The 11,507-nt window shown below is 53.0% G+C and overlaps 2 protein-coding genes across 2 annotated transcripts; both read right to left on the reverse strand.

The window, feature by feature from the left end:
• Positions 1-3,189: 3,189 nt before the first annotated feature.
• Positions 3,190-4,279, reverse strand: RNF224 (ring finger protein 224). The gene is made up of 2 exons (XM_014057579.2): positions 4,260-4,279; positions 3,190-3,682 (listed from the first exon to the last, which is right to left on the reverse strand). The coding sequence occupies exons 1-2, from the start codon at positions 4,277-4,279 to the stop codon at positions 3,190-3,192; spliced, it is 513 nt and encodes a 170-aa protein (XP_013913054.2).
• Positions 4,280-6,807: 2,528 nt separating this feature from the next.
• On the reverse strand, positions 6,808-9,969 carry CYSRT1 (cysteine rich tail 1). Its single transcript, XM_087704815.1, has 2 exons — positions 9,652-9,969; positions 6,808-8,580 (listed from the first exon to the last, which is right to left on the reverse strand). Exon 2 carries the CDS (start codon positions 8,470-8,472, stop codon positions 8,104-8,106), a length of 369 nt encoding a protein of 122 aa, XP_087560941.1. The 5' UTR covers positions 8,473-8,580; positions 9,652-9,969; the 3' UTR covers positions 6,808-8,103.
• Between the last annotated feature and the right edge of the window lie 1,538 nt (positions 9,970-11,507).

Below are 11,507 nucleotides of genomic sequence, written 5' to 3' on the forward strand. Positions count from 1 at the left end.
CAAGGCCTCTCGGGGGCCCTCAGGGGCCCACCTGGCCCTGCTAACTTGAGGCAGGCTTCTCCAGCTGCCACTAGGCCTCAACAGGCCTCACCCAGGCAGGGACCGGAGCAAGAAGAGGGAGGGAAAGGGCGGGGGAGGGAAGGGGGGAATAAAAGACCTGGAAATCCAGACGCAGCCTCCAAAAACCTCCCCAGGAGCCTCCGGGGCCTCCGAGGGCCACAAAGGACGGAAGCCTCTTGCGACAGGCAGACATACCTACCTGCCTGGATGCTTCCAGCCTACCAGGCTTCCTTCTTCTCACCTGGCCCAGGCACCCAGGGCTCCCCCTGAGCCTCCCCAGGCCCACCGTCGGCCCTGGAAGGGAGGTGAGACCCAGAAATGGCCCCCGCTTTCCAGAGGGCTTTTTCTGAAGCGGTTCCCCCGCTGTTTTCCCCTAGATTTCGGGCTACCTACTATCCCTCTGCGCCTCCAAGTTCAAGCTTTCCTGTCTGCCTTTTAAAAACAGACTCATGAGTAAGAATTTGCCTGATATATATATGTATGTATGTGTGTGTGTGTGTATGTGTGTATGTATGTATATGTATATGTATGTGTGTGTGTGTGTGTGTACACACACACACACACACATTCTATCTCTATCTCTCTCTCTTTTTCTCTCTCTCTATCTTTCTTCTCTATCTATCTATCCATCTATTTGTCTATCTATCTCTATCTATCTATCTATCTTATCTATCCATCCATCCATCCATCCATCCATCCATCCATCCATCCATATCTATCTATCTATCTATCTATCTATCTATCTATCTATCTATCTATCTATCTATCTATCTATCTATCTATCTTATCTATTCATCCATCCATCCACATCTATCTATCTATCTATCTATCTATCTATCTATCTATCTATCTATCTATCTATCTATCTATCTATCTCTACCGACCGACCGACCTACCTACCTACCTACCTACCTACCTACCTACCTACCTACCTACCTACCTACCTACCTATCTATCTATCTATCTATCTATCTATCTATCTATCTAAACAGCCACTTATAAAAAATATCAACCGATACCAAGGCATGGAAAAATCACGAGCAGGTTCATATTTGGAAAGGCAGGTTTGTGAGTTTTAATTAAAAACAACCAAGGCACCTCAAGCTAAAATATGACTTGGCAGATCAATTAATGGTGTGTCAGGAAAGCAGAAGCAGCCAAACCTTTTGGATCCCTTCATGATTTGATATTAAGGCAGGACATAAAGCGAGATTTGGACATCATATGAATCAGGGTCAGACTATAAGACCTCCTGGGGGCCCCATCCATCCCTTCTATTTTGTTATACCTTAACTGAGTCTTGAACCGGAAACTTGAACTCTGGAAATACAAACGTCAGACCACAGCATCTGTTCTAAGGAGGCAAAGTCAGTTAGTGGTCTCGCCTACGAGTCAGGCATATACGTAGCTTAACCACGTATGTCAGAATGAAACTAGTGTTTCCTGTATGCTTTTCTGCTTAGAATTAAGGAATTTTGCCAATAAGAATGCTTTAAAATATTTCCGTGTTTTTGATGCTTTGAATACAATGTAAAAATGTGTATTTGGATCAGAATGCTGTCCAGATGTTAGAAATCGTTATCTCTGTCTGGACCTTTTGGCTAAAATAAAGCTTATCTTGACCTCGCAGTCCAAATCTCCTGATTTTCTGCACACAATACGGCTGCTTGTCATTCAAACATCCAAGTCGGGCTAATTTCAGTATTTTCACTTGTGCCAAATTCGACAGGTGAAATGAAGGGGATGGAGCTGAGAAACACACGTTAAACAACGTTTTAACCAAGGCGTCTGAGAAGCACTCAGATATCACAGATTTGAAAATCAACGTTTACTGCCTAGTACTGACTCCTCATGAAATTAACAGCTCTGTAGATTATCAATGTTGACATTATTTTCTTCTACTTATGACATAATTCATATCAGAAAATACTTTAATATTACTATGGTGCTGCCCTTGAAGAGCACCCGGAAGCTTCAACTGGTCCAGAATGCGGCTGCGCGGGTTGTCATGGGGGCACCCAGGTACTCCCATTTTACACCCCTTTTAGGCGGCCTGCACTGGTTGCCGGTTGTCTTCCGGGTACGATTCAAGGTACTAATTATGACCTTTAAAGCGCTCCATGGCTTAGGCCCAGGGTACCTGCGAGACCACCTACTGCCACTGGTAGCCTCCCACCGTCCAGTGCGATCCCACAGAGTTGGCCTCCTCAGGGTGCCGTCGGCCAGACAGTGTCGACTGGTGACCCCCAGGGGGAGAGCCTTCTCTGTGGGAGCCCCTTCCCTCTGGAATGAGCTGCCCCCGGAGCTTCGTATAATCCCCGATCTCCGGTCCTTCCGACGACGTGCCCTAAAAAGTTGGCTTTTCCAGCAAGCCAGCCTGGCCTGAACAAAACAAAATAAATTATTGATCACTGTTAATTTTAATTCGATTTTTTAAAAAAAATGTTATTGTTAACCCTAATTGGCTTTGTTTGGGATATTCTATTTAATTTTTTTTAACTTTTGTAATATGTTTTTTTTAATGTTGTACGCCGCCCTGAGTCCTTGGGAGAAGGGCGGCATATAAATCTAATAAACCAAACCAAACCAAACCAAACCAACTATTGCGGGAAAATAGCAGTATGATGTTCTTTCACTTGCGAACTGTCAGAAAGACACCCCAATTTTTGAAGAAGTGACCGACTTAAAAAATATATATCTTTTACAAAACTTACAGAATCAAAGAGCGTACAGAGAAGCTCTTGAAGTTCAGCCCCTGATAGAATCACACCCAAGGATGTTCTCCCAAATGGAAAACAGAGAAGGGCCGGGGGTGTTTACTCCAAGGACGCCTGGTGCCCAGTCCAGTAAAAAGACAAAAATTGGGAGGTAAAAGAGGGGAGAAGAGCAGAATGACAGAACTGGAGAGCTGGAGGGACCTTGGAGATCTTCTAGTAGGACCCCCTTGCTTAAGCAGGAAACCCTGTGCCATTTCAGGCAAATGGTAGAAAACCACCAGGAAAGTCCGGCAAGATGCAGCAAAAAGATTCTCAGAAAAACCTGGGATCCGAAGTCCAGCAACGAGCAAATGCTTCTCCTCCCTCCCCAGTTACTCCCCCCCCCCCCCCGCAAGGTAGGCAGGAAGCTAATTCAGCTCTGAAAAGCTGCAGTGGTCGCACAGCAGAGAGAGGGGTCGCAAGGGCAGCAGCAGGAGGGTTGGGGTTCAGGTACGACATCCTGGCACGAGCCGCTCGGCTGCTCCGTGACGGCTGGCTTCTCCTTGGAGAACTGCTCCAGCTGCAGCCGGCCTCCCTGCCGGGGAAGCGCCTTCTCGGACTTGACGGCGAGGAAGGCCGCGAGGTCCAAGTCAAGCATTGCCACCCCTCCGCGTGGGGTAGGGGTGTTCTGGCGGCACTGGGGGCAACGGATCCACCACTGCTCGTTGGCCGCTACATTGAGGCGCCGGATGCAGGCCTGGCAGAACGCATGGCCGCAGTAGAGGCGGCGAGGGAGGCGGGCAGAGAGGTCGTAGCCGCAGTAACAGATGACGCACTCCAATTTGAGGCTGCCGGGACCAGGGACGGAGGCCTCCGGGATGGGCTTGGAAGCCTCATCGTCCTCAGGCCCGGAAGGCAGAGCAGTCCTGCAGGGAGGAACCCAAGGGAGGAGTGGGTCAGGGCCAGACGTGGACGGCAACAGCTCCAGCTGGTCTCAGTCGCCACTTTTTCAAACCTGCCTGCTGCAGAAGGCTGGTCAGCTGAGAGGCTGCCTCTGAACTCAGCCTGAAACTCCTACATCTATTCCGGAATCTGTTTCTAAAGCTCAGAACTAGAGTGAGGGGGGGGAAAGGGGGGGGAGAGGGCACAACTTCCCAGTCACATTGTGATCTAGACAGCCAGGTTGCTGGCAAAGGGACTTCAGGTTTTTAGGGGGCGCCTTACTCCCTTGGAGGCACCGTCTGCAATTTTAATGCAAAGCTGTCCAGCAAAACCGGTCCCTTGAAATCAGGGGACAACCAGCCGGCCCCTTAAGAGCCTTAATTCAAGTGAAAAGCGAGAAAGTTAGATGGAAACCCCTCCCGAGTGCAGCTCCCCAAAAGGGGCGACCTCCGGGCTGTGGTCAGCAGGCCACCCTAAGGGCTCACCTTACCCAAAGCCAAAGACCGGAGGCCGACGGGGGGCTGCACAGTCGGCAGGCCGGTCTCTGCGGGAAAAACTTACGTTTCCTGCTCCTGCTGCATCTTCTCTCTCCTCCAGAAAGAGAAAAGGGAGGCTGGCAGCTTCTGGCCGCAGCCTCTCACGCTGTTCAATTATACCAGAGGTTCACATTTCAGTTGCTGGGACTGTATCTACCACGAGGAGGCTGAGATAGAGTTACAGGTGTCCTGGCCAACAATAGCCACAGAAACACAACTAGAGGCTCCCTCTTTGCCTGCCTCCTCCAACTCATCCCACCCGCACTCCCCTGGATGTCGGTCATGAAACCACCTTCTGCACAAACGCCTGAAGTGCTCACCTCCCACCCACGGGAGAAAGGACCCCTAGGACTGAAAGATGGGGGGGGGGGGAAGAGAGAGAGTGTTCTATCCGAAGTCCAGGACTGTCCCAGAGGCTGGGAGAAGAATACCTGGGGGAGAGAGGATGTTGGTGGAGGAGCCTTAGGCGAGAAGCTCCTTGGGCAACCTGGAGAACAGTCGGCGGGGGGCACACTGCTTGCAACAAGAGGCATGGGGGGGTGGGTTGCATGGGAGGCGAGGCTGCTGGTAGAGTGGCTCCTTCTGCAGATTCAGATCAGCCGTAGGAATGCTAATGCTTGAAAGCACAACCGTGGCCAGTGGTCCAGAAGGGGGCTTTTCACCAGCAGCTCCAAAACTGGGACTTCTTCCTCTTACAGAAAGGCTACTCCTCTTTGGGCAAATCTTAAATGCCACTCAAGCCTCTCATTGGTAGCCTTCAGGCTAAAGAGACTGGTCCCTGCTATTTGAGCTGGCTTTCTAGATATGCCACATTAAGCATTTATTGTAAATTGCCTTCTGAAAGAAAGATAAGGAAGTTAAAGAACAATTCTGCATTTCTGAAAAGTTCAGAGTTGGGCCACCTGTTCCTTCATGAGGCGCCTGTTTTTTTCCCCCCATAATGTTCCCATAATTCCCAAATGGGCTGAACAATAAAAGGAAGCCGGAAGAGAATGGGACTGTTTCAAACCCAGAGATGCTTTGCCCGTCCTTCAGATCCCACTCTTCCCACGGACAAGACCAGATACTTGGCTGTCAGAGAGTCCAGACAGGGTCTCTGCCCCCTCCCCAGAAGTCAGGCCCCAACAGAGGCTGCCCGTCCAAAGTCTTCCCGGAAGGGCTGCTGGCGGATGTTGCCCAGCCTTTTGGCTGCAATAGTGGCGATCGGAGGGCAGAAGGGACCATGGGCCAACCCTGTAAAGCCTTGCCCACATGGGGCATAGACTTTCAAGGGTGCCCCACTTCACGAAGCAGCCATTTCTCTAAATCTATCCCATGCCTAAAGTTTTTCCCCCAAGCTATCATAGTTTCTTTAACTTGTTCCTCTTGTAATTTAACCTCCAATAAATATCCATATAGTTTTTTAATTACTTCTTCATCAGTACCTGTTAGGATTTTATCTAACTCAGTCATTTTGTTGTAAAAACCTTTTGATTTTCTATCTAGATTGTATCTGTACATATGAGTACCAATTCATTTCTATCCCTTCTTGTTTCAACTCTTGGATAGATTTGAGTTCCCCCTCTGCATTCAGTATTTCAACATATCTAACTGTTTGTTCCTTTTTATATATTATTGGATATGAAAATGCTTCAATCGTTGATAGCCAGACTGGAATTTTTAAGTAGTGTAATCTTTTAACCTTTACCCAGTTTAATAACAAGGCCTCCCTTATATAATGTCTTCTAAAATAGCCATGTGCTTTAGTTCCCTTACACCATAAAAAAGCATGCCATCCCAACAGTAAATCATGACCTTCTACATTCAGTAGTCTAGAGTTTTTTAGTGTTACCCACTCCTTAATCCACATCAAGTTTGCGACTGACTTGATGAAATGGGAAAATTTACAACTATCAATGATGGGAAGAATTTCTACAATCAAAATGAATATCCTACCTAGAATTTTATACCTGTTCCAGACAATCCCAATCAGACTGGGTAAGGACTTTTTTTTCAAGATCTAAAAGAAATGGGGCGGGAGAAGGAAAGGCCGAGGGAGAAAAAACCGCTGCTGTGGGCCAGACCCAAAGCAAGCCCTCTCTTGCCTGGCTTCCTCCTGAACAAACAGCCAGCAGTGGGGCAGGGACCCGCCTGGCAACATTCCTCAGCCCTTCATAGAAGGGGGGGGGGGTGGCTGTTTAATTTCAATGGGCTCAGTGGAGGGAGGCATAGCACCCATGAGACTGTGGGGCTGGGGGTGGAGAGGGTGGAAAGTGGGGAGAAAGAGGGGGAGAGCCAGCCCTTTTCCTGGGGGGGGGGGGAGCATTTAGCTGGTAAATGCCTGCCTTCTGCTGACCAATGTGTGCCTCCGTCTGAACCCTTCGCTCCCACTTAGCTGGTTATAAGCAGGAAGGGAGGAAGCCCGGAGTCCCCTTTGCCCCCCCCCCCCCCGGAAACCTCCACCTGCTACCACCCTGATTCCTTTCCCGTGACTGGGCGAAACTGACCGGAGGGCGAAAGGTTTTGAAGACCAAGTACTTCAAAACGACTAATTTACAGAATCTCTCCGAAATCCAGGACTCGTGACTCCAGAGTAGAATTGAAATTTGGCAAATTTTATAAAACTTTTTTTTTGCGACGTTAAGATTATCATCGTACAAAATGCCATAAAGTATTTCCTGTGCTGACGCTTGGCTACGTCGTAAGAGTTCCACATGGGCCCATTTTCAAGGCAGGAATGCCTCCGGATGCCTCCCACGGAAGAAGGCCGGACAAGAGATGCTCCGCCACTATCGGGGGAACCGGAAAACCTCCCAACGGATGAGCCGGCGGTTGGTGGGTCGCCCAGTGCAGAACCCGAAAGCAGCACCATTCCTCTTACTGTGCACTAATGCGCTGGATTTTGCTTCTCCTCCTCCTCGGCTCAAGAGCTGGGCTCTGCTTTCCAGGCCCCCAGAAGTCAGCTCCCCCATTCCAGCTTTGGAGACGCAGCCCCAAAGCCCCCAACTGCTCCCCAACTGCCTGCTCCGGCAGAGGCCTCCGTTGCCAGTGAATCCGAAAGGGAGGCCCAGCGGAGCGGTCACGGCAGGGCAGAGAACGGGGCAGGGTGCCCCAGGCAGGAAGGCTGGCGGGGCAAGAGAGACGTGGAATCTCGCCCTGTTGGGGCTGTGCCAAGGAACGCCCGCAGGTGACCTTCCGAGTGCCTGTCCTTGGGAGGCTCACAGAGCAGGTCCTGAGCCAGGCTGCCTTGGGCGAAGATAAGGAAAATGGGCAAAGGAGGAGCAGGGGGGTGAGGGGAGCAGGGGTGCCCCTCCGTGAACACCAGGAAGACATGCTGGCTGGGCAAGGACAGGTTTTATGACCCCGGTTATTGACAGAGTACTTTCAGTGTCCCTCCCTTTCTTTAAAGGACAGAGGCCAAGGGCCGCACCCTGAGCAAGCAAGGTCGGCCTTCCACACTGGCAGCCACGCACACGCCTGCCCGAATCCAGTGCCCTCTCCACCTCCATTGGTCTTCTACCCACTTCCTCCCAGGGAAAAGGCAGGGGGTGAGGCCAGGTGCCCAAGGGAAGGGAAGGGAAGGCACCGAAGGCTCCGGCTGGTCCTCTTGAGCAGAGAGCAAATCCGGCTCCCACCTCCAGATCGGGGTTTGTGCCACGTCTGTTCTTCATCTGCCAGGGGAACCTTTTCCCTGTTCTTCATCGAAGGCTGGCCCAGGCCGCCCTCCCCTGCTACCCATGTTGCCTCAAGGGAAACGGGAGAAAGAGAAGTCGACTGTTCCTTGAGGCCTCCCAGGCATCAGGGCACAACCAGTCTGGCAGAGGGAGGGCGGTGCCCAGGTGTGGGGCAGGTGAGCGCAGCAGTCACATCCAGCCTCAACTGCTCTTCGATTAGGAGATGCGGCAACAGCACTTCCTGCAGCAAGGAGAGCAGCTGCAGCAGCCATAGCAGCAGCTGGGATCCGGAGCAGCCTCTTCGTGGCTCTTCCAGTGGAAGGGCTCCGGAGCATCCGCCTTGGGCTCCCTGAGGCTGGCGTAGGGGTTGGTGGGTCTGGCTTGCGACTCCGCCCACACTTGGCCGTTCCAAGCCAGAGAGGGGGGCTTGAGGTCTGCCTCTTTCTGTGGGGCTGCCGAGCAGGGAGGCAAGGCGCTGGGACCCACGTCCTCCCCCAGGTAGTATCCCAGGAAGTCGTCCTTCAGTTGAGTCCGCGGAAGGGTGACGCTGGCGTAGGGGTTTTCGATGGTGAACCCCCGGTCCATGGCTCTGCCTGCTGACGCTCCCAGCGGCTGCGGTGGCACCTATGGGGGGCCCCTGGGCCTGCCCAGCTGCTGCTTCTCTTGCCCAGTCACCAATGAAAAGGAGCAGCGCTTGGAGACAAAAAGGAGGTTTTATTGTCAGCAATTTTCCCCATGTTGAAAAGCAAGAAAGGAGGCGTTAAAAAGAATCAAATGGAAACTGACTTTGGGGAAATTATGGCGGAAGTCAGGGACCAGCCATCTTCTGGCAGAGGGGCAGGGGGAGACTGGCGGCCCACAGAAAGGGGCATTGTGGGTGGGGATGGGGGGAGGCTGCAGGCCACTTCAGCTGACTGTTATCTGCAGTTCGGCGGTTCTAATCTCACCGGCTCAAGGTTGACTCAGCCTTCCATCCTTCCGAGGTGGGTGAAATGAGGACCCAGACTGTGGGGGCGATATGCTGACTCTGTAAACCGCTTAGAGAGAGCTGAAAGCCCTATGAAGCGGTATATAAGTCTAACTGCTGCTGCTGCTGAGGCTGGGTTACAGCCCCTGTCCCCAAAGCACTAACTGGTGGCCTTGTGGCTCCTTCCGTTGCCTGGACAGCTGCCCAAACCGAGAGCACGGCTCTTCCCAAGGTTACCTGGCTACTCTGTGGTGACAGCAGCACAAAAGCGCACTGAGAAAGTAAGCAATGAGGAAGTGGGCGGGGTGGGGCAGTGGGGCTGTCACTGGTCAACAACTTTCAACGGGCTGCATTTCCATCGGGGAACCTTGTTTCTCTGGCTCCCGGCTCTTCCTTCTGGGAGGGCAGCCCCCTGGTGACATTTGTCCCCGGGGAGGGTCTCCAGCATTGCCGCCCCCTTTGGAAGCCCCAGGCTTGGCTCTGGAAAGTCCCAGCTTCTCCTGGGGGTGGAGAACAGCTGCACCGGTAGAACTTCTTCCTGCCAAAGGCAAAGGGGCCGCCCGCCTTGGGAGAACCCAGAGGCTACCTCTACTCTCAGCGCGCCCAGCGGTGGAAGCCTCGGGGTGCCCCAAGGGGCCAATCCTCCCTGGGTTGACGGACAGGTGGACGCCTCTGTTCCCTGCCTGCCTTCTTCGGGAAGCACCCCCGCGACCACCACCACCACCCCCCGCGACCCCAGCCTCGCTGTCGCTGCCCGGGGAAGAGAGGGGGCTTCAGCCAGCGCGGCCCCGACCTACCTCGCAGGATTGTCGGGAGGAAGGAAGAGGTGACTTCAACCTGCCGCCCTCCCGGCCGGCGCTGCCCTCTCTCTGCCAACGCTCTGCTCCGCCTCCGGCCAGGTGCGCCCTCCCAGCCTTCGCAGGAGCCGTCAGTGGCACCGCCCAGCCAAGTTCGTCCGACGCGCCGAGCCCCGCCGCAACAGCCCTCCGCCGCCGCTTCGGGGCGCCACGAGCAGCGGCAGCGGCCCCGCCGCCAAAGCCTCCTCCGCGCGCCCCTCATGGACAGCCGACGCTGGCAGCGGTTCGACCTCGGGGGTAGGGAGGAGTCTTCTCCAAGTCGCCCCACCCTCCGCCTGCGCCTTGCCCCCCCCATCCCATCCCAGGGCGCACCGGGCAGGGGGCTAAGGATGCCCCCTCCAAATTTCCCCTCCCCATTGGAAGTGGGGGCCATCCCTCCTAAGGAGAAAGACTTGGGGGGGGGGGCTGTTCTTCGCTTCCCCACAAAGGTGCCTGGCTCCCCCTCCCCACCGAGAGGGGCTCTTCCTACCCTGAGCCTGGATTGCGGGGGACAGAACGGTCTACGGGGTTGCCCTTCTCCCCGAGGGAGGGACAGGTAGGTAGGGTAAGTGCTGTTCCCCAAAGCCAACACTAGGGGTCAGCCCTCCCCTAGCCCTGGCCTGCTTCCCCTCCCTCCGCCCCAATGCTTGAGAGTTTGGGGCTGGGGGGGGGGAGCGGGACATTGTCTAAAAGGCAGCAGGTTGACTAATCTTATGGATAAACTGTGCATGATACCACTATCTTACAACTGTATATTAAAAGAACTGCTACATATGAGGTATAACTTTTTAAAACAAGGAAACAGTTCCATGCATATGGAAATAAATAGAATTCTCCATGGTCCAAATGTGATTGGGCCCATAAGGACTTTGTCTTTGGTGCAGATGCTGCGCTCAGCGTATATGAAAGAAAAGACACATCCGTCACCAATCATAAGGTACAGCACTTAATGATAGTCTTAGGGTACAAATAAGCAATCAAACCACACTTAGGAAACAATCAATATAAATGGTAAGGATGCAAGCAGCAAAGTTACCCTCATACGGTCATAAGTGGGAGGAGCTGGGTGACAGGGACGATGGGAAGGTTAACAGTAATAGTAATGCAGACTTAGTGAATAGTTTGACGGTGTTGAGGGGATTATTTGTTTGCTTGTAATTATTTGTAAAATGAAAAGAAAATGCAACTCTCCCCTCACTCCTCACTCCTGGTTCCCAAAGTGGCTCACTGTGCAACATTGGGCCACATTGTCCTCACAACCACCGGCAAGCACAAGAGCCTCGGGTTAAGCCCAGCACTTCAGCCCAACTAAGGGCCTGGTCCAGTGTTGTGAAAGCTTCCATGGCCCTTGTCAATGCGGCCTTCTCTCGCCAGCACAGAGAGCTCGGGGCCAATCCAGCTGCCTCTTGCCAACTTGAGTGAGTGGCCTAGCTGGCCTGATTCCCCACAGCCCCCCTCTGGGGGGGGGGGGAGGAAAGCCAGCCATTGTGACCGCCCACCGAGTCTCCGGCTGGAGGAGAAACGGAGGATTTCCTGTCCCGGAACCAGCGGTTCCGCCTCCTGGGCCCCTCCCTGTGGTTATCACCCCCCCAGTGGTGAGGGTTCCACCCTAGTCCTGCCCCGTGTTGCCTCTTAGTCATACTTAGCAAATTTCCCAGCCCAACAAATCATGATCGAGAGCAGCAATGCAATTTTCATTATCACTATTATCATACCAAGTAAGGTTATCACTCTGAGCAAGTTTCCTCAGAATGCCAATGGCTCGCTTGGCTCCCCCAGGGAAGATTCTGGCTGAAAAGACGGTGCCCTCTGCCCTC

Source organism: Thamnophis sirtalis, unplaced genomic scaffold, assembly GCF_051295495.1.
Source record: "Thamnophis sirtalis isolate CommonGarterSnake01/CBP01778 unplaced genomic scaffold, rThaSir2_p1.2 scaffold_2, whole genome shotgun sequence".
Classification (NCBI taxonomy): Eukaryota; Metazoa; Chordata; class Lepidosauria; order Squamata; family Natricidae; genus Thamnophis; species Thamnophis sirtalis.

Coding starts and splice junctions, on each gene's coding strand:
- CYSRT1 (XM_087704815.1), bottom strand. CDS start 8,472: ATGGACCGGGGGTTCACCATCGAAAACCCCTACGCCAGCGTCACCCTT.
- RNF224 (XM_014057579.2), bottom strand. CDS start 4,279: ATGCAGCAGGAGCAGGAAAC. Junction 3,683..4,259: donor ATGCAGCAGGAGCAGGAAAC/GTAAGTTTTTCC, acceptor TCCTCCCTGCAG/GACTGCTCTGCCTTCCGGGC.